This window comes from Tachypleus tridentatus, chromosome 13, assembly GCF_004210375.1.
Source record: "Tachypleus tridentatus isolate NWPU-2018 chromosome 13, ASM421037v1, whole genome shotgun sequence".
Classification (NCBI taxonomy): domain Eukaryota; kingdom Metazoa; phylum Arthropoda; class Merostomata; order Xiphosura; family Limulidae; genus Tachypleus; species Tachypleus tridentatus.
In genome coordinates this window covers 251,583,824-251,611,327 of record NC_134837.1, presented here as the reverse complement: position 1 = coordinate 251,611,327, position 27,504 = coordinate 251,583,824, and the positions used below count along the sequence as shown (strand labels likewise).

General features: G+C 32.2%; 1 protein-coding gene across 1 annotated transcript in view; it reads right to left on the bottom strand.

The window, feature by feature from the left end:
- LOC143240057 (histone-lysine N-methyltransferase 2C-like) overlaps positions 1 to 27,504 on the bottom strand; it is a 154,217-nt gene that overhangs the window by 87,029 nt on the left and 39,684 nt on the right. Inside the window, 12 exon segments of the mRNA XM_076481885.1 lie at positions 4,408 to 4,596; positions 4,857 to 4,949; positions 6,390 to 6,508; positions 7,565 to 7,729; positions 7,975 to 8,156; positions 9,068 to 9,172; positions 17,737 to 17,838; positions 17,996 to 18,112; positions 18,876 to 19,013; positions 22,161 to 22,294; positions 22,836 to 22,878; positions 23,611 to 23,707. Coding sequence (XP_076338000.1) covers positions 4,408 to 4,596; positions 4,857 to 4,949; positions 6,390 to 6,508; positions 7,565 to 7,729; positions 7,975 to 8,156; positions 9,068 to 9,172; positions 17,737 to 17,838; positions 17,996 to 18,112; positions 18,876 to 19,013; positions 22,161 to 22,294; positions 22,836 to 22,878; positions 23,611 to 23,707 — 1,484 coding nt within the window.

Below are 27,504 nucleotides of genomic sequence, written 5' to 3'. Positions count from 1 at the left end.
TCATATATTATCAGAACCATTTCCAGTCAAGCCACATCAGAGCTCTCTGTGCTAGCTATCCCTAATTTAGCAGTGTAAAACTAGATAGAAGACAGCTAGTCATCACCACCCACCACCTAACTCTTGGGCTACTTTTTTACCAATGAATAGTGGGATTGACTGTCACATTATAACACCTCTACAACTGAGAGGATCAGCATGTTTGGTGTGACAGGGATTCGAACCTGCAACTCTCAGATTAAGAATCAAGTGCCTTAACCAGCTGGCCATGCCGGGGCAACAGACATACAACTTTTATTTTAAAATTTAATCTTTTACAACAAATAAATGACATACTTATCCCACAGAAGTGATAAGTAAATAATTTCAAATTTCATATAGCAAAACTATCCTTTGCAATTATTAATTGAACAAAACTGTTAACTATCAGCTTCAAAACTTTCAACAGGACTTTATTCAGGAAATTCTAGAAACAATTCATTAGCCCTTACTACCTTTTACTTTATTTTCTTTGCTTTTGAAAAAGCATGAAAATTTACAAACATATTTTATTTGGATAATAAAATATATTTAAAAAAAAGATAAACAAGTATTGCTCTTAGAAGAAAAAATATATTATGTGGATTATTACACACATACAGAATAATCCACTCAAATAAGACATCATAACATATTGAATCTGACCACAGTTTGAAAAATGATATAAAATTAATTTTAAATCTTGCCCATTCACATCAGTACATCCACAGCTAATAAGGACTTGATGAGAGTAGATAAAATGGCAATAAATATTTGAATCACCACTTCATAGCTGCTGTGACTTTCATTGTTCTTTATTTTCTACAGTTTTCAGAACTGAGATAAAATTCAAAGGAGATTTTCCAAGCCCACAAAAGTAAAATTGTTTATCACCATACTTTTCTCAGACCCATGGGAACAACTTATGAAGAACTTTAACAGGACATCTAAGTGAAACTCGTGAGATAATGATAGATATAAAAGCTACTGAAAATATTCATAAGAGTATAGATGTTCCAAAAACATATGGACCAGTGCAAACAAATCACAATAAGGCCCAAAAAGAAAAAGTGAAAAACAAAATATGTTGACAAGAAAACAATATCACAAAAGGAACAAATATGAAAATAATCATTCTGGAAGACACAGACAAATACACTGCAGCAAAATCACACTACTAATATAACACAAAATTCAAAAGTAAAGAGCTCAACCCTAAAGACAATGCACAAATGAAGAGAGAACCAAAACTTAAATTATTATAACAATGGGTAAAAAAAACAACACACTCTGAAACGGAAAATAAGTAATATTCAGAATCTAGAAGACATGCATAGAAAAGAAAGAGAAAAAAATCAGATATTTTTTTCAGTGAGATCACTTCTAATAAGTTCAAAGAAACTTGATACAGCATACTATACATACTTTAACAGGGCAAAAGAAAAGGATGCTATAGACTGTCTAAGAAATGACAAAGATAGGCAAATATAAATTTTACAGTTTAGATGTTTGAAGAGGTAAATTAGAAACATTTACAGATATACTAAAGGGGATAAATATGACCAAAACACATCTAATATACAAGTAAATGGAATATGTAAAAAAATATTTTTTCCATTATCTTTTAAATCTAATTTACACTCTTGTCTCAACAGCATTCCATAATCTGAACTGCAATTACACCTTGGTAATTAATGGTATTTACTAATTAATTAACCAAAATTCCATTAATCCATTAGTACAGTTTTCATCCAACACTGGTATGTACAAGTAAATAAAAAGGTTGATGGCAGTTGCTGTCAGATAGTTGCCTTCACCTTCACGGCAGTCAGAAGTTCAAAAAGTAAAAATACATATATAATTAAAGTGGGTGCCATAAGCCAACTGTCTTCCCTTTAAGCAGCAGTTACAAAAAAACGTTAATGACAGGTGCTGCCATACAGTTAGTTGCCCTCAGTGGCTTTTCCATAACAAAAACAAGCCACACAAGTTTGGTGGCAACAGGGAATTGAGCCCTAGACCCCTGATACATGAGCCAATAAATCACTGACAATGACTGTTTGTTTTTTGAATTTCGAGCAAAGCTACACGAGAGCTATCTGCACTAGCCTTCCCTAGTGTAAGACCTAGTGTAGTCTTTTGCAGTGTAAGACTAGAGAGAAGGCAGCAAGTCATCATCACCCAATGCCAAACACTTGGGCTACTCTTTTACCAATGAATAGTGGGACTGACCATCACATTATAATGCCCCCACAGCTGAAAGGGTGAGCATGTTTGGTGCAACAGGTATTCAAACCCATGACTCTCAGATTATGGGTCGAATGACTTAACCCACCTGGCCATGCCGGGCCCACACTGAAGATAAACAAACTTGAAATTAAAAACATAAGATTAAAATTAGGCACAATATAAAGTCCACTATAGGGCTTTGTGCTTAACAGCAAACAAGATTTCAAGTACTTTTATAGTTGGAATAAGTGAATATGATAATCAAAAAATCCCACTTTTAAAGTATTTAATTATTGTCATGACAGTTGATTTCACTGTAATTTTGATAAGGATATATTGAATAATAGGAAACAATAATAACAAGAAAAAACAAATTTGATTACTTTTTAAAGCAGTTGATCAACTAACTATTGATGTACTTTGGAACAATAATAATTACTGGTTTCATTTAGTTGATTATTTATATAACAATAAATTTAATCCTAATTTCAATTTATCAACTGCTGAGATAATTAAAAACCTTACTTTCACTTAATTTACTTAATCATTGCTCAAAGGTGATCATTTACAATGATAAATAAATTTAACTGCCTAGCTCTAAACATAATATCTCTCAGGATATTCAAAAGCATATGGAATCAACATGAAAAAGTAAACATAAAAAAAAAATAGCCCCAAGTGGCTTGAAAAAGTACTATTCATCAAGGGTAAATTGACCATTCTAGGCATGTTAATCACTTATGTGGTCACAGCAATGGAACTGTTATAGATTTCAAAAATATCGATTTAAATTGTAAAAGATACCTGTGTATATGTGATATCAAAGTAACGGGAAACAAAGAGAAAGACAAGTTTTGAAATAAAAATGGCTTCTAAGAACATATATTTGTGAATGATATCCAAGAACAATGGGGAGATTTATTAATCAAACACTTAATGATAAAGAAACTGGGAGAGAGGAATAACTGCTTATAAATTTAAACAATGAAACCCAATAATAATCACAATACATTTATAAGACATGAAAACAGAAGTATAAAAGATATGAAATATAAACTGAAATAAAAAATTATAAAAATAAGTTTTAATGAAGTAATGAGCATCAAAACATTATTGATGCAATAATAAAATTTGTTCCAAAACAGAATTTTCTAAAATTATCTAGCTAAGAGACTGAAATAAAGGATAAAAATCACAAATACCAGGGTCACGATTCATAAAATTATTTTTAATTACATACTATACTTTCTTTAATATGGGCCTAGCATGGCCATGTGGTTAAGGCACCCTACTCATAATTTGAGGGTTATGGGCTCGAATCCTTGTCACACCAAACATGCTTGACCTTTCAGCCATGAAGTCATTATAATGTGACGATCAATCCCATTATTCGTTTGTAAAAGAGTAGCTCAAGAGTCGGCAGTGGGTGATGATGATTAGCTGCCTTCCTTCTAGTCTTACACTGTTAAATTAGGAAGGGCTAGCACAGATAGCCCTTGTGTAACTTTGTGCAAAGTTCAAAACAAACAAACAAATTTTAATATATAGATTATTTCTATGTTCTAATTTGTAAATGTATTATTACTGGATTTAATTTCTTAAATATGTTATTAATATTTCACTCTTCCATTTTCTGCATAATTAATGTATTTCATAGATAAATTTCCCAATTATTCTGAATATTACTTCTTGCACAAACAAATATTTTTGTAAGCCTGTTTTCTTTTGAAAGAACTCTTTGTCTTTGTTTTCCATCACACATACACAACACTATTTCACAATTAAGGACATATTCTCAAAAAGGCATGTGACATCTCAAATACATTGAGTAGATAACCCTTGAACATGCTTTCAATGGTCATCTACCCCTGATGAAAGAAAGTCTACTTTCTGAAAACACTCAGATTGTCGAGTTTCTTATCTAATGATAAAAGATAATACAGTGAAATATGAACATATTCTAAAGTAATGTTATGATTTCTTTAATCTTGACAAAATTAATCATAAACTAAAAATTCATAATGGTTCAGTTGGGTAAAAATAACAACACAACAATATCTGTAAATTGCTTACAAAGAAATTAGCAGCCAGGTTTAAATACAAAAAACAACCTATATAACAAAACTTCAGAAAACCAATAAACAAACCAGAAAAACTAACCAGATGCTACTGCACCCTTGTCTTCTCCTGGTACAAGAGGCTGTTCAACTACAGAATGTCTAGGCCTACGCATTCTCTGCTTTTTAGGTTGTTCAACTGTTAAGGCTTTTATTAGGTCCATTCCACTCTCTGACAAAAACACACCATCAACATAGAATTGTGGTTGTGGTTTAGGTGGAGGCACTGATTCTATACACAGGTATAAAAAAGTTACCCATAAAAACTACCATGTAATTATAAAACACATATAAAGCAAAATTAAAAACTGCATAACACATTCAAAATGAAAGTCTGGTTTTTCTATAAAAATCCAAAGGAAAAGAAAGGGAAAAAAAAGGAAATATATCACTTGACAGGTAAAAGATATTCTTCATGCAAAGTGTTACTTTAATATTGATCTACTATACAGAAATGTCTCTTAAGTTCAGTGTTATTTAAACTGAATGTACCTGGTTTCTTGGCAATCTCTACAGAAGATGACAAGTGCACAGACTCTGTTGGTGGTGGGAGAGGCTTTGGCGGTGTTTGAGGAAACGGTGGTGCTGCCAAAGGTAAATATTTTCAGATCACAATCTTGCAAAAAGTAGCAACTTGCATGAGAGTTAATACTATATTACCATTTTCTTGAACAACCAATTTCTATTACTGGTCATGTCACCAATAACTAAACAGACATTAATAGCTGTCAGTCTGTATTATATATGGATGTACGTAATTCAAAAGAATAGGCAAAGACAAAATATGCCCCTTCCATTAAAAAAGTCAAAAGCCTATTTAGTTACAAGTTATGTATACCTGTGTAATAACATCCAAACAGCACTAAAGACAGTCCATCTCTTTATTTATACATCCCAAGTAACAATCATCCGTGCAACAACGTTTTTCCCCCCTTTATTTTACCTTTCACATTGAATTTAGGCTTACTGTGGTTGAGCTGTTTATTCTTTGCTGGATTTTGTTACTGAACAATTACTTCCCATAATTAGTTGTAGTCAGTGAATTAGTGATGTGCAGTTTGGTTCAGGACATTAAGGTTTCAAGCTCTTGAAGCAGATACTCTAACAATTTCAGATGTTTATTTGTTGCTCAGTAGGTTCTTACTAGAGCTAGTATATAACTGAAGAGACAGATTATCTTTAATGCAATTTGAATGCTAGTACAAAGTTATACTATAAAGCAATCAGTTTATACCACAACCAAGAGAAAAAGAAAACACTCATTACATTTATGTTAACAATTAACAACTATATAGCATCGTTTGTCAAACTCCAACAATTACAAGTTGTGAAAATTACATTTTAGAAAACCTATTCAATAGAGAATTATTTAACATTTATCTCTCCAGCACTAGAGGAATTAAACATATTTTAAATGCTTTAATACTTAAGTGTATTTCAACTGAGAAACACCTTAGAAAAAAATTTATTTTTGAGATTGCATCTCACATAGTGATTATTTCTCTTCAAAATAAAACTCTGCATCAGTTCTGATGATTGGAGATATAAAATCATACTATAAAAAAACACTTCTAATAATTCTTCTGATAACATAAAATGTACAATAAATTTCAAACAAATTAAAAAGACCAGTTTAATTTTGCAATATAGTAAAATTAAACCTTCAATTAATTTTTACAATGCACAAACATTTCTGAAGCTATATTTTTTTCTTTTTGAATGAAAGGTGCAACACATGAATTAATACAGTGACAACAAAAACCACCTTCAAACAAGCTGAAAACAGAAATTCTTAACACACCAAATGTAATTCAAACCATTTCAATTGTCTATTCCATCATAAAACACAATCCTACTGCACAGATTACAATGAGAAAAAGTTTAACTACAAATAACCCTCACAAAAAGTAACTTAGAAACAAGCAAACTGTACACAAACTATTTGGCTAATATTAAGTAGAACAGAAAAACTAAATTTGGAACATACACCATTTTTCTTTAAATAGAACTGGTTTTAATACGTACATAACAGGTGTGGTGGTTGCTCATCAACAGGCCTGCAGAGAATACAGTGGTATCCATGATCAGATACTTGTTCAGCATCTTCTTCGGATAATATCTGGTCACATCCCCCATGAAGCCACCTTTATAAAGAAAGCTAGGTTACACTGCCAACATAATTATACTGCCAAGGATATAAAGATATAAAAATCTGGCATTTTTTAAAATTAAAACACGAAACCTCATAACTGAAGAAGACACACACCTCTTTTCAATAAAAAATGTAGACAGAATGACCATTTCCTTATTTAAAAAATATCCCTAACCTTCCTAAGCAGTCATTTTGAAAGTTCAAGTGTGAAAAGCACTCATTAGGGGAAAATAATAATAATAAAATAATAGCATTGTAATCTTTGTCACCACTGATGCTTTAGGTGACACAGAATGGCTTAGAAAACAATTAGAATATTTTGAATATTCATGTTCCAAAAAAATGTTAACCTGATGATGGGTGAGAGAAAAATAAATGTCAGGCAGACATTTATTAAAGACAAAGTATGAAGAAAGGAAACTTTAGACATTCTGCCCTAAATGAGTTGTTGAAGGTCTCTGGTTTGAATAGAACACAAAGAAGCCAATATTGTATACGGTTTGTAGTGCACAAAAGACCACACGGACAAAAACTGAGCTTAACCAGTGAGGGATCATTTTAATTTTGGCACAACAGTCTAACATATAATGATACCAACAAAAGAGCAATAACATAGTGATGATGCTGGCAGAGTTGAGAATGAACAAGAAGCAGCTTCAACAGAGTGACTGGTTAATAACCTGGAACATCAGACATGTTCTTCTCAATGTTGCTCAAAAGCTACAAACAGTGAGCTTAGTTTCAAGCTTTTAAAGATTTTCTTGGTCAAGAGTGTGAAGAATAGTATCAATGCTGGTTCCAACCAATCAAGTTATGAACCCTAACAAAGGTAGGGCTTCTTGTATGCCATATATTATAAAAGGTGAATAAAAAATCACGAACATGCAAGATTCAGTATTTTTAATCTCAGTGACGTTTATCCAAATATTTATTAATATTTTTTTAATTTGTTACACTAAAGTCACATGAGAAATCTTACATTTTCTCAGGATACTCTTCAATCATGCCCATAAACATTAAAATAATCCATGTGATGAAACTCACGTACCGATAGCACTGAATACACTGAATTATTAATTCATTTTCCTGATAGTCGATGTGACAGACTGGACACATCACTTTACTAGCACATGGTCCACAGCAAGTGTAGTTGTTTTGCCATGAAGATCCATATCCTGGGCTTCGGGATCCACATTCAAGGCAGACTACACACCTAAGAATGAATATAAATATGATAATAGTATTAAAAGTTACAATACTGCACTTCATCAATTAACAAGATAGTTAAAGTAACCATAGCTGTACAGAAATACAGGTAAGTAAAAATTCCATTTATGTTTTTTTTACACACAAACACACTAAACGTCAAAACCTTATAAAAATCAATATCATTTCACTTGTTTCATATCTACCGTCTAAAAACATTATGAATTTTTGTCATTAAAATTACATTCTTACCAATTACACTTCCAGTTTCCTTGAGGCACATCATCTAGTGGTGGGTCCAGGCAGTAAGTATGATAGCTGATGTCACATATGTCACACAGGAGCAGAAGTCCTTCATCATGGGGTTTTCCACATCCCTCACATACTGTGCAGTCTAAGCATCTCCAGCCTTTACTGAGAATAACTTTTGTAACCTGCAGAGAGAGAGAGAGAGAGAGAAAAAATTATAATTTTTATTAACATAATTCATTTTAATGCAACCTAAAAATGAGATCTCATGTGGTGAAAATTGATAAAAAATGCAATTTGTTTAAAATAGAGTTAATAACAGTGTATATAATACTGGAAAGTTACACTAATAAATACCAGAAATCTAGATTTATGAATACATTTGAAGAGAAATATCATTTGACTTCCATTCTAAAAAGTTTTAAAATGCTGTCTTTTTTAAACAGGTGTAACTACAGCTATAAAAATAAATTAACACAGTTTGTTTGACATCTTTTACACTTGAAAGGCACAATTTTTAGATTAAACAGCTTCAAAAGTATGCTTGGTTTTATGAAAGGATAGTTTATTACAAAATAAAAAGTGCATTTTTTTTAAACAAACTTTGGAAAAACAGTGTATCTTCAATAACACAGTGATATGTGTGTATTTCAGAGCTACACAATGTATGGACTTTAGGCCAAATCTGGCCCACCAGCTTATTTTGTAGTGAACAAAAAACTGAATGTTTTTTTGTTGTTTTTAAATTTGATAGAAATATTTTTGTCTGTTATTAAACCTTAAGAGTTTCTACAAATTAATAAAAATTTCAGTAAATTGTTTTTAAAAGTAGTAGAAAAGGCAAAGGGCTCAAAAGTGTTTGGAGGAAGAAATATTATGGTCCTCCAATTGTAAATCACATTCCAAATCACCCAAACAAAAAAACAATAGTTCACTTATTGTGTGTGTGTGTGTTTTTTTTATATATAAACACTGTATGAAGACTGTACAGTTTTAGATATAATTGTAAATACACATAATTAATGTGTCACATTCACAATGTCTATACGACACACATTTAACTATTTTGTATTAAGAAAGCTTTATTAGGACATACCTTAACATTAACACAATAAGGATGGTAACACTGGCCACACTGAGAACAAGCAATTAGTCTGCCTTCTTCTCCTTTTCCAAAACTACCACACATAACACAGAGATCCTGGAATAGAGCATCATCTAATTTAGTATTTTAATGGTCATTAAATGTTTTAAAAAATAAGAAATATAACTTAAAATTTATCTCATGCTCCAACATGGAACACTATATGTTTATTTGCATTCAAAAGAGATTTGTGCATCTCTTCTGTCAAAAAGGGACTATATGCAGGGCTGTTACTAAGATGCACAGTTTGACACTTTAGATGAAGTTTCTAGAAAATTTGTAGCTTCTATAAATATCTTATTTTTTTATATTTGATGTTTGTCTGAATTCACAGATGTAAAAATTTGAAAATGCTTAATTTTGTTGTACATTTTAATTACTGATTTTCATGTCTTCACAAGTTTTTGCAAATGAAGTTTTTACTTTATAAAACTTAATTTTATCTATTTTGATTCTGTAAACATCGTGTGTGGCTTTGCTGTGTTGCAATCGCTCGTGTGTAATAAATATAAATTTTCACCACACTAAACTACTATGCAGATAATTTTTCTTAAACATTGTTAATATAAAGATTTAATTTAATATGTGTAATAAATCTTATGCCCATTTTACATTCATTTATATATATATATATATATATATATATATATATATAATAAAATGAAAAACAATCTTTAAAATTAAGTTACTTTAGTTGTAGCTAAAGTTGTAAAGCTTGTTTGTTCTTTGCAAAGTTATACCAGGCCTATCTGTACCAGCCATCCCCAATTTAGCAATTAAAGACTAGAAGGAAGGTAACTAGTCACTCCACCACAGTCAACAACTCCTGGGCTACTCTTTTACCAATGACTAGTAGCATTGACCATAACATTCTAATGCCCCTATTGCTGAAAGGGCAAGCATGCTTGATGGGAGGGGAATTTGAACTCACAGATTACGAGTCAAGTGCCTTAACCACCTGCCTATACTAGGCCTAACAAAGCTGAAAAAAAAGACAAAGGGATTTCACCATATCTTTAAGCATCTCTTCCAAGTTAAGATTACATCACCCTTGACAGTTTCATGGAAAAATATGATTTGGAGAAACTACTTCTTTATTGAGGTAACAAGTTTCACATTGTGTTATGTTATTCCAGATTATTTCAATCTTTCTTCCTTAGTAAGTTAACATTTTCCTAAATTCAAAATGCACTTCCAATAATACTTACCTCCACTGACACTACAGCTATTTCTCGATATCCAGGACTTCCATCTGAGCACTGACAGTGTTTGCTCTAGTCTTTTATACCCATTCAAATGCCTTAGGCAAATTCTAACTTGCAAATTTCTCCATCAACTTCAATATGTTCTCTATCTATAAGATAATGTAATTGCTTTTTCAAGACATAAATCAGCTTTTAGTGGGGAGGTAGGGCATAAGAGTGTCAGAGGAGGTAAGTATTATTGGAAATATACTTTCAGTTTAGAAATATGTTAACTTCCAAAACATACTTACCACCCACTGACAACTGAGCTAGAATCACTCATTGAGAAAATGGAGGGGCCATTACAGGCATGATCCATACAGGAAACTTCTATATAGAACAGGAATGTACCAAGGTAAAAAAAAAAAAAAAAATGGTAAAATGTAGGGGAACTGCATCACATCCAGAATAGGTATGCTCTTCACTTGAAACTTAATTGCAATATCAAAAGTGGAATAGAATAAATAATTGTCAGTATAAGTCAGCTCCAAAGAGACAGTTAAAATTCCATAACTCAGGGTTGGAATTAAAGGGCTGTGGTACTTATATCCCACATTGATGGCTAAGGCTATTGGTTTGCAAAATTTTATAGTTACACACTTTGGTTTGATCCCAGCCTGTAGCCATAGTGTGATGCACTTCACACCACCAGAATTATGAGGAGAGTGTAAGCAATACCTCACTTTCTCCTTCACTTGAAGACGTCCAAAAGACAACACTCCAGACATGGAATGATGGGATTATGTACATTGTACTTAACTAAAGGAACAAAACTCATTCAGTCTGGAATTATGAACCCTCATCCTCACTTCTCAACTTCACTATCTTCTCCAAAAATGGAGGAACACAATAAAACACTTTGGAGGAAAAGCCTCTTTCTGACAACCCAACTAAAAACTTGGGATGATAAGAATTCCTGATCTCCACTAGGAAAGCCTGGGGATAATATGCATTGGGTAACAATGAGGAACTGTGCTGTAGGTGAACCAAGTTCTCTACAGTTTTAAAAGCAAACCAATCCCAATTTATTTAACCTGAAGATTGGCAGGGATGGCAGGATCCCCCTTAGTTTTACTCATGATAGTCCTTAAGTGGCATTCAGCAATACCATCTGGTGGGGGCCTAGATGTCTTATGGAACACCTCATTTCAACAAAGCTTATTGCAACCTGTAGTAATTATAGTGAAAGTGGTTGCTAGTGCAGAACTGAAAGAAAGAAAACATATCTCCCTGGGCAATACTAACCATATGATGAGACTCAGCAAAAAATAAAGGAACTCTGGAAAAATAATATATATATGATTGAGAAAAACAGCTCTGGTTAAAGTCTAATAGACGTTAACAAAATAGCTACAGAGGATAGGTTGTAAATCCTCAGAAGAGGAAACTGCCAGATCATGTAAGTAACAAGATAGGAAAGTATTAGAATTAGTTCACATGCCAGCCACACATTGAGTTCCAGAGGGTAATTCAATGAGGCAGCTAATGACATAGAGATATGACATGTAAAACATTCCTATCCTATAGTGATAATTCATTATAGGCCATCTGAATCAATTTAGAAGCCACCTCGATAGTGTAATGGAAGATAAGTCATGGGAAATAGAAGGTTCCCAATGAACAAACAATCAGTTCCTACTACCTCAAAATGCATTAGTAAGAGCCACATAACACTTTAGGACCCTGACAGGACATAGCAAACAATCAGGATCAGAGAAGTCACTGAGGTGAGAAATGGCTGGCAAACAGATTGGTGATAAGGATCTTTCCCCTTCCCTAGCCATCACTCTTGGGAAGAAAAACCTATCAGGGTAAAGCAGGACAAATGTGGAATGATAAAGAATCTAAGGCACATAGATTGCAAACAACTCCAACCATGACATAAATGATTTTGAGAGAAAGATGAAAACACAAAGTTCAGGGCTCAAAAAGAGGATGAGACAATGTATGTAAAACAATGGTAAAATCTCAATTGTAATTGAAAAGGTCATTTTGGCTGAAGAATACAAAAGGATTTTAGTAGACTGGATAGAACTGGGGATACAAAAACTTTCTGATATTTGGAATACTGAAAAGTATTGGATAAGGATACCTAACATAAAGCTACTGTACACCCCTTTGAAATACCCAAGTCTTAAAATGGAATATAGTATATATATTTGAATGAAGAGAATTTAACTCTCTCAATATGGGCTCAGTGTACATGACCAACCGCATGGCCTCTTTGTACTCATCTAAAGTATTTTTAGATTTAAAACTTCTAACTTTTAATATAGAATGTATACTTTCACAAAATTTGGCAGTCTAACATACAAAAGATCATATTTTTAGTGAAGTATTTTTAATAAAATAAAATAAAGATCTGTCCAGAAATATATTCAGTATTTGTTTTGAATAGGCTGCATGCACCTGCATGCAAAGTAATTTTCATGTAAAAATAAAAAATTATTTTCTCATATGAAAAATCTCAAATTTCCTTTGTGTAATCCCTAAGACCTCCAAAATGCATTTCAGATGAGTTTTTCTTTTTTTCCAGTAAAACTTTATAGTTTATTTGTTATCTTCTCTACCCTATCTCAAAATGAAGGTGGCAAATTTGGCCAACTTCGTAACAAAAAAAAAAAAAAAAACGAAATAAGTCTAAATTACCTCCTTTTTCTTTCTGGAATGACTTCAAATTGTAACACAAGATTACATTTATTTATCCTACACATCTCTTAAGTTCATAACATACATCTATTTATAATTAAATTTTATTTTACTGTCCCATGAATAGCACCTAATTACTATCTATGCCATAATGAGTTGTAAATCACTTGGGGCATTTGCAACTCACATTATTACACTATCAAATTACATTATCCACGAGCTACTACAACCAATACAAGCAGCTTGCATGTGTGCCTCATGAAACATTTTTATTATATTATTCTTTATTTCATTTAATCTAATCTTAACTAAAACTATTCTCATTTTTACATTTAAATTACTTTTAAAATTATACATAGAGAATAAACATGAAAAACAAGAAATTAAATACTTATCCAATCTTCCTTTTTCTGGCTATCAATTCTCAGAGAATTACACTAATGTTTTATGTTACTCACAGCAGTGTACTTAATTTTTATTTAATTAACTAATGCACCAAACAATGTAGACTAATAGCATGCAAAAAGTGTACAAGTTGTTTTACCTCTTAAAAATTTCCTGGTTTTGTAACTGTGCGACAAGGTGTTACAAATTCATCCAAACTGGTCTCTGTTGTTGATTGTGTCCATATGGATGTTTTTATCACTTTTACTCTATGTACTCCTAATCAAGTTGCAAGCAGTGAGTATAAATACAAGCTCTAATCAAGTCGCAAGCAGTTAGTCAAATATACCAGTCTTACGTTACGATACACCTGGTTCAATATACACTAGAAGAGTCCAACTTCCAATCCAGTCTTTAACTTTCCCATGGGAACTATGCTGGTACTTGGAGAGAAACTGACATTTAATAGTTCAGAATGTAACATTAAAATACAACATACACAAAAGTACGACGTATTGTAAGAGTCAGAGAATACTGTTAACGATTTATGAAAGAGAAGAAGAGACAGGTAGGTGTGACAGGAGTGGTCTGATTTTTTATCCAACAGCTTTGTGTGTGTGTGTTTTCTTATAGCAAAGCCACATTGGGCTATTTGCTGAGTCCACTGAGGGGAATTGAACCCCTGATTTTAGCATTGTAAATCTGTAGACTTACTGCTATACCAGCAGGGGATGACAGCTCTGTAACCAAAAAAATTTAACACTATATTAAATGTGGTTTGTCAGAGCAATGATGATTTTAAAGAGAGTAATTACTGTTTAATTTCATATTTTTCTAGGGGTGGTGGACAAACACAGGGATGATGGCAAGCTGAAAAAAAAAAGTGTTGTGTGTTACGCTAGGGGATATTCAGGATTTTTTAAAGATACTGCTTTGTAGAATTAAGAACTTAAAACTACAGATTAATAGCTCAGATCTTATGCTATTCTAATTGGTATAACATAAACAAAAAGTAATCTAATATTTGGGTTAGAGTGTAAGATACATTCTCACTAAAACTTTATGTCATGATAGGAATGAGCCCAGTACAGAAGATCCAAGATATGAAAGCAAAGGTCTCAAAAATGTATGCATCATTAATAAAAAATATAAAGTTACCATCATGGAAATGTCAAAATGTATCATGTTTGTTTGTTTTGAATTTCGCACAAAGCTACACAAGAGCTATCTGCACTAGCCGTCCCTAATTTAGCAGCATAAGACTAGAGGGAATGCAATTAGTCATCACCACCCACCGTCAACTCTTTTACCAACGAATAGTGGGATTGACCGTTACATTATAACACCCCCACAGCTGAAAGGGCAAGCATGTTTGGTGCAATTGGAATTCAAACTGGTGACTCTCAGATTATGAGTCAAACGCCTTAACCCACCTGGCCATGCTGGGCCAAATGTATCCATGACAATGTTCCTTTCAAGAGAGACAGATCTCGAACCATTGCCTGTTGTATTGAAAGAAGTATGAGAACATTAATTTGGAGAGTTCCTGACCTTGAAGATAAGCCATCCATCCCAGAAGAAATGCATCTGTGAACAGATGCATCTTGGGAGGAAGTACTGGAATGAGTTGTGTTTTCCCAATCCAACCACTATTCACAATCTACAATGTTGTTCCTGAGTGAGGAGACAGAATTATCCAAAAGACTGGAATGCATAACTCACTGGGTGCACAATATTAACTAAAAAGACCTCATGTGCTTGTGCCAAAGGAATGAGCAGCTTGAGGGATGCCCATGTTCCCAAATGAGAGAGAGATGCATTACTGAAGTAGGAAGAGACACAAGTAAAAGCCCGAAGGCTTTTTTCCATGACTTGAAGCCTAACAGAGGTTGAGCATGACTTATGTCAATTCAGAAAAACACACCAAGATGGATGAGATACAGCATCAATGACAAAATAGATTTCTTTAAATTGATAAGGATGTTCAATTTCATGGCTTCTGAAAGGAGAATCTTGTTTTGCTAATTGATGGGATGGAGTCAGTCATCCATATAGGAATGCAGGTGACATAAAAGGTTTACACTACTCTGGATAAGACAAAGTGCTGATGCAAGATTAAAAGATAGAACCCAGAACTGCAGCACTTGACCCTTGTGCACAAAACTGAGGAAATCTAGGAAGATTCTACAATAGGGGTATGGAAAGAAGAATAAGTAACATCCAACTTGATCATCCAGAGTGGTGCAAAGTGCCATAATAGGTTGAGAAAAGTTTCTTTGGTAAAGCAAGGAAGATTGAAAAAAAATTGGTTGAACTGAAACAGATCAATAGCAGGATGCCAATCTCCTGTCTTCTTTGGTACAATGAATACATGGGACTAAAATCCCAAAAGAACAGGACTAACTCTCTTTACAGCCCTCTTAACTAACAATTTTCTGAAGGCCTGGGAATGAAGCTCAACTTACTGTGGATTTGTGGGAGGTGAAAACACAAGAGGTTGAGCAAACAATGGTTGAGGTGAAGTAAATGGAATGTCCAATCCTGAAGTCAGAACATGCAGTATTCATGAATCCCTGGTGAAAGAACTTCAGATGCCCAGGAAGTGATGTAATCATGATCTTACTGCTCCCCTACTCATTAGATAGTTACTAATGCTTATGCCAGTCTGCCTAAGCTAAAGTTCTTCAATACAGATGGACACTTATGAGAACCAATAGATCCAGAATCCTAAGGAGATAGTCAGGAAACACTATGGCCTGATGTGCTCAAATTAGTGCCAGAAAGACAAGAAGCCAATGATAGAGAAAATTATAAATGTGCTGTACCAATTCAGGTTTTTAACATCTCTAGAACTCTTGCAAATGACAAGGGACAGAGAAAAGGAGCTTCCCATAGTTCCCTGAGGGCAAAATATGGTAAACAAACACTTTCTAACAAAGAGTCTCTACCCAATAAATTCCAGCAACAAAACCAAAGAAAGAACTGAAGAAAATAATCTGAGTGAGGCAGATGTCAACAAAATCCCCAATCTGTCCTCAGATTGCTGAGGGGAATGATGACAGGCTTGAGATAAAAGTTGAAATGAAGATAAATACTTCAGAAGAGTCAACAGAGTAAGTCAAATCCAAGAAAACTGTGAACTGTTTAAAATGATCCCAGGTTCCAATCTGGATTCACACAGGTCTGAAAGGGGGTCACACCCCTTGAGAGTCTAAATAAAACTCCTCATGGTGGGATAAGTCAAATTATGCTGATCAAATAAATGTGAGGGACAAAGCATAGCTATCCTGTTGTATAACTAAGCAGTAAACCTCCCAGCATGAACAAGAGGAGGAGGAAAACCAAGTAGTCACTTGCCATCCTTTCTACTAAGAATAAAAGAGTAGAGTAAAATACAATAGGACAGATCCAAAACCTCACAAACATGAGTAACCAACTGAAGAAAAGGGGTTGAAGGTGGCTGATCAAAGTGATCCTCTTTTGAGGTCTACCTGGTAAAAAAAGGAGACAAAGTGTGTCTAAATTCTTACCAGTCACTTTTAAAAGATGTCTCCAAACATCCCTAGAGAGACCCTCAGTCCACATCTTGCAACAGATTATATCATGGACAACTTCGACTGAGAGTGACCACTCCATAACTGTTGACAAACACAAAACAGCAACATAAGTGGAAAAGAGGTCTGGTTGACTTCTGGATTAGAAACACTAACTTAGGAAGTAATACTCATAGGTACTTTATTTTTTATATTAGGTAATGTATAAACATAAATGAAAATATAACTGTATAAATGCCAAACACATTAAACATCACAACAAAAATACTGAATAAGCACAACAGACCTGTTGACAGAAACCCATACCAAATGCTTTGTTGAGAAAAAGTGATTACATTATCTGAATGAGGTGCTTATAAACAGTACCCAGATAGTGTGCATTGAAGAATACAAAGAAATTTGTAAATTAAAATTTTCATAGGGCAATCTCATGGGGTATAAAAGACTGGAGCAAGCATTTTCAATGGTTAGATGGGCAAAGAGTGAAAACTCTGGAGATCAAGAAATAACTATATTTTCAGTGGAGATAAGTGTGATACAGAAGATGTGTTTTCTTATGCCTTATTTTCTATCAATGCTTTAATGCAGTGGTGTAATTTTTTAACTTGAAATGTAACTTATTCAAGTTCTGTAGTAACAAAAGGTAACTTGTCATAAATGGGCAATCTTCCACTATCAACCACACACCTTTTACACAAAAAAACAAAGAAATCTCTTTAATAACACTTCACTAACATAATTTATTTAGTAATTTTTAACTATAAAACTACAAATTTAAAAAATGATTTACCTGAGATAACACAAATTCATCACTTGTAGTACAAAAAATCAATTTGTTTTCCTTGCCTAGTTCACTACTTTTAAGTTCTTTAATTTCACTGGATGTTGGCACCTGAAAAAGAAAGTATCAGAAAAATATATTATGGCTCAAGTTGTTTAATCTCAATTATACAGTTGAAGAAAATTTAAAAACAATTTTTCATTATTTCTATTACTATCCAAACATTTTTTCAACTGTTTTTTTTTTTTTTTAATGGTTTCCAGCTTACATGAGAACGGTCTATTCCAGGAAGATGTATGGATTTAACTCCTCTCGGTTTTGGACCTCTTTTGCTTTGGAATTCTGAAATATTAACACTTCGTTTTCCAGTAAATTTTCCAGAGCCCTATCAAGACATGAAGATATAACATCAGTTTAAGCTGTTGAGATCATTATCATGTCCTTTTTATAATTATTATAAAATCTTATAATATATACTATACACCCAAAAAAAAAAAAAAATTTTGTTTCAATAAAGTGTACCACTTTTAATATATACAAACATTACATTTTATATCAGCATAATATGAATACATTTTCTGTGCAGTGCTTCCCATACAAGTAATTTTTTTCAAAATGTTTGCTTTTCTAAATATTTCTCAATGAGGTATGAATACTAGGATTAGTAATCACTAGTACAAACACCCTCCTATAGGACAGCATTTCTACTAGTTTTTAAAATACAATAAAACTTGTAGTTCTTATACAGATATTAAATTGTTGATGATGAGTTATCCATTTGAAATAAAAACATCTCAGAATGGCTGGTATAGGTAGTAATACTTTTACTAATAATGCAGAGAACAACATTCCGACCCTCCTAGGCCATCTTCAACTTAGGATGGTTGAAACGTTGTCCTTTGAGTTACTAGTAAAAGTGTTAATACCCATACCAGCTGTTCTGAGATAGACAGAAATTAAATTGATTTATAAAAAAAAAAAGTGTTTATGCAGAAAATTGTAATGATGAAAAATATCTTCTAAGGAAATTTTTTTGAATATACAAGAGTTTTGGCACAAACACACACATATATATATATATATATAGCATGTAACTAATTAACTAGTTAGTATTCAAAGAACTCTCAATAATAAAAGAATAAACCTACACGAGGTCGTCCAACTCCTAAGCCTCTCTTCCCTAAAAACTTTCCTCTCCTAGCTAAATGTCTAGTTGTAGAATAGTTTGGAAACTTGGATTCATTAGGATGAGTAAAGCCTAATGGATGGGATGGTGCTGATCCAAACTGTAGTTACAAAAATGAAAAAAAAAAAATTAATTTATAACAGGTAACTTTTCCAGAAAAAGAAAAGATTAATTTAAGTTTTAGCTGCATCCCAAAGCATTAATATGTTATATGACATTCAAATCCTTCCATATTTAACATTTATTATTCTTGCAAATATTATTCAAATTGATTCTTGCCTATAGGTTTGTATTTTTGGGAATTTTTTTATATTAAGGGGATAACCTTATTTAAAGAAATTTAATTTTGAAAAAGTAGGTTAATAATTTCCTTTGAAAATTAATTAATGTACGTGAAGTGCTTAAAGTGGGGCAGGATATCAAACAAGTTCTTTTCAGGAGAGCCTGAAACCATCCTGCTATTTCTAGTAGACTGTTAGCTTCCAAGAATGTATAGATTCAACAAACAATACAAGTATTTACAACAGCAATATACAGGGAAGAAAAACCTTTTTTCTTAAAATGTCATGGAACAGAATAGAGGAATGTGGTAAACCAGTTCACAAATATAACAAATTAAGCCCTCTCATTACAGGCTCAACTAATCATCAATTTCAATACTACAACTAGTAACATATACATCTATTTGTACCTAATTTTATCATTTTACTGCCCCTAACTAATAATCCCAGAACACAAGTTGTAAATGATTCAGTGGATATAAATCTCATGTGATTAAGTTATGTAACATATGAGTTACCCGTGAGTGTATACCTTGCAAAGAATTTTCATTTTTTTCATTATCTCCATAACCTAACCTAATAACTTTCTAATTTTCACACCACAGAATAATAATAAAAATAATACACATCAATACATTTCATAAAAAGTAAAGCCTCCTCTTCTCCACCCAACTTCAAGCACTGAATATGTGTATGGTAGAATCAAAATAATGGTTAAACTTCTGTTTATTAATATTTTAGTGAAAAAAAAATCATGTAATTTGATGTCATATCAGAAGAAACTATAATGTTAGTCCCGAGTCAGAATTGCTTTTGTTGTTAGTATTACTAGTTCATTCTTGTCAGACACTTGTACACTTGTGGAAGTTAAAACTGAAATCTCCAAGCAGAATCGTTTGGAAACAAATTGAGCAGCCAAAAGTGAACTTTAAGTTTTGTCTTGAACTAACTATGAGAATTAAATGCAAAAGATATGCCTATGCTACAAAATTTAACTTAAAATGTTAAGATATAGGTTAAATAGCACTGTGCTGTAGAGAGGAGAGTTTGGTGCAACAGTGAAAATAGTCTGAGACTGTCAATAAAAAAATAATCCAAACTTTACTTGATCTTAAGCACTGAGCTGCTGTTTGTTAGCATGTTACACACTTTTATAATTTAGTGTTCAATAATGTACATAAATATATTGTTGTTGTTTTTCAATCCTTTTCAATCAAGATAAAATATTATATATGTTTGTTCCTGGAGAGAAACAGACCCCAAAGAGAAGAGAGAAAGACTAGTTTATTCTAAAACTTAAATCCTACTTCACTATAAACTTATGAGATGGCACATATTTTTAAATTACTTAGAGCACTTTTGGTACTAAATATAGTAATCACAAGAAAAGAACATCTGGTAACAGCACCATGTGTTAAAAAAAACAATTGATGTCACTAGATCAAACACATATTGACACTGCATATAGACTTCAACTGTTTTTAAAACAATTGATGTCACTAGATCAAACACATATTGACACTGCATATAGACTTCAACTGTTTTTAAAACAATTGATGTCACTAGATCAAACACATATTGACACTGCATATAGACTTCAACTGTTTTTAAAACAATTGATGTCACTAGATCAAACACATATTGACACTGCATATAGACTTCAACTGTTTTTAAAACAATTGATGTCACTAGATCAAACACATATTGACACTGCATATAGACTTCAACTGTTTTTAAAACAATTGATGTCACTAGATCAAACACATATTGACACTGCATACAGACTTCAACTGTTTTTAAAACAATTGATGTCACTAGATCAAACACATATTGACACTGCATATAGACTTCAACTGTTTTAAAACAATTGATGTCACTAGATCAAACACATATTGACACTGCATATAGACTTCAACTGTTTTAAAACAATTGATGTCACTAGATCAAACACATATTGACACTGCATACAGACTTCAACTGTTTTAAAACAATTGATGTCACTAGATCAAACACATATTGACACTGCATATAGACTTCAACTGTTTTAAAACAATTGATGTCACTAGATCAAACACATATTGACACTGCATATAGACTTCAACTGTTTTTAAAACAATTGATGTCACTAGATCAAACACATATTGACACTGCATATAGACTTCAACTGTTTTTAAAACAATTGATGTCACTAGATCAAACACATATTGACACTGCATACAGACTTCAACTGTTTTTAAAACAATTGATGTCACTAGATCAAACACATATTGACACTGCATACAGACTTCAACTGTTTTAAAACAATTGATGTCACTAGATCAAACACATATTGACACTGCATACAGACTTCAACTGTTTTAAAACAATTGATGTCACTAGATCAAACACATATTGACACTGCATACAGACTTCAACTGTTTTTAAAACAATTGATGTCACTAGATCAAACACATATTGACACTGCATACAGACTTCAACTGTTTTTAAAACAATTGATGTCACTAGATCAAACACATATTGACACTGCATACAGACTTCAACTGTTTTTGGTTTTTTTAAAGAACTGTCATTTCAAAATTAATGAGGTAATTATTTTTCACTTGCAGCAGTTCTTAAAAACAATATAATTATATTTTGTTAAGAAGAGAGATTAAGCTCTACAGGGTGGATTCTTACTGGAGAATATGTGACAAATCATTCATGGCCACAGTATAGTTTTTCATAAACTTTTCACATCTTCTTCTATTCAACATTGTTTGTGAACTCCAGCATAATGACAGAATCATCCTAAGGTCTATTTAGGCATATTTCAGCAAGATTGGCCTGCTACAAAAACTAAGTGGTCAGAACTGATGTAGCAAAGCCACTATATATTTGACTCAGACACTGTATTAAACACAAAAATAAAAAGTTGATTTGGCATGAGAAAGACAACATATAAAATTTATAAAATAAAGCAGCACTACCTTTCCTGCATCAACACTGTTTGTATCCACACTCACAACACTATCATCACATCCTGAGCCAAGCAATTCTTTCATCATGTTCACAGAAGTATCTGGAATTATCGATGCAGGAGCACTTTCATCTCTGAATTGACCTATGAATTAAACAATTGAAATTAACAACCTAAAAATTCATTAAACAACAAAAAATGATAACACACTTAGTCACACGACAAGAGTCTACAAAAATATTATTGATCACAATTATTTGTTGAGCCAAAACCAAACATTATAAAAAAATACTTCAATAAATTAATAAAAATAACATCAAAAGCACAATTTTTCTTCCCCTATCTATTGTTTCTTTAATTTCTTTTCTCTTCATTTTCTTAGGTTTTATATTTGTTCACATTGGCACAAAATGTTTGACTAATTTGTGCTTCAAACCTTTGCACTTCTTTTGGAAATACAAACTTTCTGGCATAATTGTTTTATATTTTTTTTAACCATCAATAAATAGAAATCATATATGCAAGTACACATGAACAGACAGACAGACACACACTATGCATATGCTTTCTTTATTTTTAATTGAACAAGAATATACAACTAAAATTCATAATGAAATCACAAATCTTTTATAGACTGCTTGCAATTTTCCATATAAAGAAAAAACAACAGCATACAATAACTTACTTTGTGTTATACTAGCTACATCATACCGCAAGTCAGAAACCTGCTGTAAAAAAAATTAACAATTCAAGAACTTTTTACATAACATCTGATGGTGCAAATCTAACAACAATAAAAAACACTGATGAACAAAAGCTTAAATTCCATTTCAGTAAAAAGAACAGTGATGATATGCCTACAAGTGAGATAACAGGGGTTATAATGGTGGTATGCATTTAAACAAATATACAATAAAAGCAAGTGTGTGCCCATTTCAAGCACTATATTATATACAAAGTATTTTCTTAATGTACTACAAATATATGTAATTATCTCTACACATTGCAGATCACTTCATACGTCAAATAAAAACTACATGTAGAAACTATGACCACATTTTTCCTTCAATGTTTTGAATAAACAGAAATTTACTACACAGTCATTTTAGATTTACATATAATACACTGTTATGCATACCTTTGATTTCTTCCTTATTATATTCAACTGTTTGTACTATGTACAAAATATTACTTAACAAATTACCTTAATTTATAATCAGTTTTGGATTAAATGTACTGAAATTTAACTCAAAAATAAAAAATCTCTGCTACACACAAAAGCCATCAATGGATATAATAGTTGCAAGCTTCCCATAAAATTATAAGTTTTTATTTAATTTATAGAATGGCCACTCAATTGAAGAGAAGCAGGCAAAACACCAAAAATATTCAGTTTGATACACCAATACTACATCCCTGCTATATAAGAAAAAATAGAGATGTAAAAATTGTATACTCACTTGACAAGTTTCCCTACAAACAGGACATATGTAAGGACTGGTTACTGCTTTCTGCCATTGTTTAGGTATCTGTGGGTCACATTCTTGATGTATAAACCTGTTTACAGAATTTAAACTAGGTATACAACATTTTCTGCTTCTTCAGATGTATTATTTATGTAAAAAAAACCACAAAATATTTCAACATAAAGATCACAGATTTTAAACAAAGAATGTTATCTTATTGTTACCAATATCAACTTTTGTGATAGAAACAATTTTTTCTTCCATGTAATTTATTTCTTCAATAATAGTGCAGCAAGTTATGATATACTCAAATCAACAGGCGAGCAGATTTCATTTCTCATTGGAAATGCTAGGACTGTAAGTAGACTACATAAAAATGTGTTTACATCATCTGACAAACAGACCTGTGTTCTTTGAGACTACAAGGACCAAAATATAATAAAATATTAATGTAATCAAAAACCTGAGAGTCAATTTAGAGATAGGAATAACAGGCACTTATACTCACACATAAGATTACTTGAAATACAAAAAACAAATTGTTTGATCTTATAAATAAAAGCATGCATTGTAAACAATGATCAAACTGATGGGCCTTTGGCAGTTCTTGGTAAAAGTGATTATAATTTCTGTAACTTTAGAAATCTGTATTTAAAACCATCAGGGTATTTAATATACACATTCAGGGAAACCTATAAACAAGTGTGCATGTGAGTGCGTGCATGTGTTTTCTTATATCAAAGCCCAATCAGGCTATTTTTCTGTGTCCACCGAGGTGACATGGTTTTAGTGTTGTATATCCATAGACTTACTACTGTACCAGCGGGAGACTGCTATGAACAAACAAACAAAAGCTATTTCAATTTTAAAAGTGAAAAGCATAAAACTGACAACCTTTGCAGTTTTTGTGTTAAAAGTAATTTTTTGAAACTTTTCCAGGACATTTCAGCCATTTTCCATGACATCATCCTTCATTTCTACCCCATCCACACACTTTTCACTTTTCTTTTAATTACCTCAGTTGTTCAAAGAAATTACTAACTGTTACTAATCCACATAATGTATTTCATGAAGTCATAGTTTTCCCATGATCTTCTTCAGAACATTTTTTTTTCCCATTTTCCAAAATTTTTCCAGGCCTGAAAATAACTTTGCAAATTTTCAAAATTTCCAAGACATATGGGAACCTTGTTCTTTATACACAAAACAGAAGGGTGTCAGTGATTTCACTAACTGGATGTACTCCTGCAGCATCCCCAAAAGTCTTGATGACAAGAAACCCACTTGAAATAAAAATTTATCTCAGAATGGCTGGTATGAGTATTAACACTTATTGATAAGCAGAGAACAACATTTCGACCTTCCTAGGCCATCTTCAGGTTAACAAAGAGAGAGCTTGCAACTGACAGTTGCCAACACATCTTAGGGACAAGTGTATAAATGGGTACAGGATTGTAGAGGGTGTTGCAATTGGATATTAGGTTATTAATTCATACAGGTATAAATGCATTTCTTTATATTGGCTTGATTTTGGTTTTAATTGTTGTATAAGTAAGGCTTCTTTGATTTTGCATTTGTTTCCCTACTTAATATCTGGGTGTTTTCTATGGTTATGTTGTGTTTATTTGATTTGCAGTGTTCACAAACATGTGAAGGTGTTTTTTGTGTTCTTTGAATCTAGTTCTCATTTTTTGCTTGTTTCTCCAGTACAGACGTTGTGGCAGTTGTTGCATTGTATTTTATAAATTATATTGATGTTGTGTTTGTCAGTGTAATTTTTACACAATATGGACTTTAGTTCTGTACCTGGTTTTTGAATAAATTTATTAACCCTTTCATGACAGGCCATGGGTCAAAGGCCATGCCATTGTGTTTATTGACTTGCATTCAAAATTTTATTTAACTACTATCTTATGAATTTATGTCAATAAGCTTGGAATCAAATTGTAAGTTATAATTCAAACTTTAACGATACATACAAGTTAATGTAACATACTTAAATATAGTGAGTCATGTGGTATGCTGAATGCAGCATTGTTTAAAATTAAATGTTTGTGACATCAAAATACTAAGTCTATAGTTTTGACAAATTAGAAACTCAAATTACCAATATCAACAAGCTACAATATAAAATAAAAACCTATCTTTATATTGTGCTGAGATATGGTTTATGTACTCAATCAAACACAGTGACACCATTCAACATTTTACAGGAGAAAATAACCTAGCAACCTGAAACTTTGTGTACATACCAAAGAAATACTGAGAGTAAATACCTGAGTATCATTTTTTTCTAAAAACATTTTGACCAATTTGTTTGGCCTATAATTTTGTCATATGGTTCTTGAGACATAAAAGGAGAGAATTACGTGCTGCAATTTGTTGCTTGGTAAAACAAATTGTTAGGTAATAAGTGTTTAATAATATTAACAATTCTGTGAAATAGGTTTTAAAAATGTATGTGTTAGAATTCATATCATTAGTAAAAATGAGTATATTTAAATGTTTATTCATACTAATTTCATATTCACTGAATGCTTGAAAACAGTGCGAATTTCTTATCAGTATTAGTACTATTGTGCATATGACATACATTATAGGATGAACATAGGAAATCTGGTCCCTTCTGTTTAAAAATAATAATCAGCCCTCTGCTTATGTGCAGATAATACCCAGGCAACACCAGACCTGAAACTTTGCACATGTAGTGCAGGAATTCTGAGGGCGTTCACCTGGATACTATATTTTTTATCTTAAAATCATTTTAGCTAATTCTGAAAAGTAAAAAAAACACAAAACAAAAAAAACACCTCAAATTAACTGTATTACACTGCTGTAACCTATATCATCACATAATATTTATTGTGTTACAACTTTTTTACCAAAAAGTCACAGTGATAATTTATATAAAGCACAAATTATTGAAAAACTTGACTACATAATATTTATTTATTATTACTTTATTACAATAACATTTCTTTTCTTTCAAGTCTATGAATGTAAAAATGTGTATGTTGTCCCCCCATATATTCAGGCATAAAGAAACTAGTCTGAAGCAGCATCTTCCTTTGCTATTTTATATGTTATAATTGTCCCCCTTTAATGTTTTCTTAACTCTTCTATGTAGGATACTGAAAGAGAATTATTTCAGTGTGTCTTCTGGTAACACTCTTAAACACCTGAAAACAATGTCTTTTCTGTTTACACTTGCAGTAACCCACAACACTTCAGTCAAATATATAATGGTTAGCTCTTTCAAATTAGATCACATTTTTACCCATAACTTCTCAATAGGTTTCTTAAACTAGAGCAATGCTATTCAAAGTTTTGTGTGGTCAGTAAGTTTTGCCTTTTTGTTGATATATTTTCTGCCATTACTCGCTATTGCACTTACAATTATCAGCAATGTTATTAGTGGATCTACAAATACAACACATAAACACCAATTCTCAGTAAACTCTAATTAATACAGCAGTTGAACAAAAATTAGCTCCATGGTAAAAACACCAAGAATTTCTAAGATGTAACAAATAACAATGTTTCCAATGTCTCAAAAATTTATCTTACCATAACTTGTTTGTACAGAAGGAACCTTATTTTCTATTTTTATCATTATAACCTTAATTCCACATAGTTTGGGTTCAGCCAATATTTTTGTAAGTCAAGAATTTTTTACCCCTGGGTGGACAATCCAATCAGCAACCATAGATGAAGAGCGTGTTCCATTATGGGGATTTTAATTCACGACTCTCAGGTTGCGAATCAAGCCTCACAGCCATTAAGCCATGCCAAAATCAAGAAACTTTACATAAAGCAAAAATTACTAAAAAACAAAATGAAATAAATTATTCACAATGTAGAAATAAATTGGAGCAGTGTAATACCAAA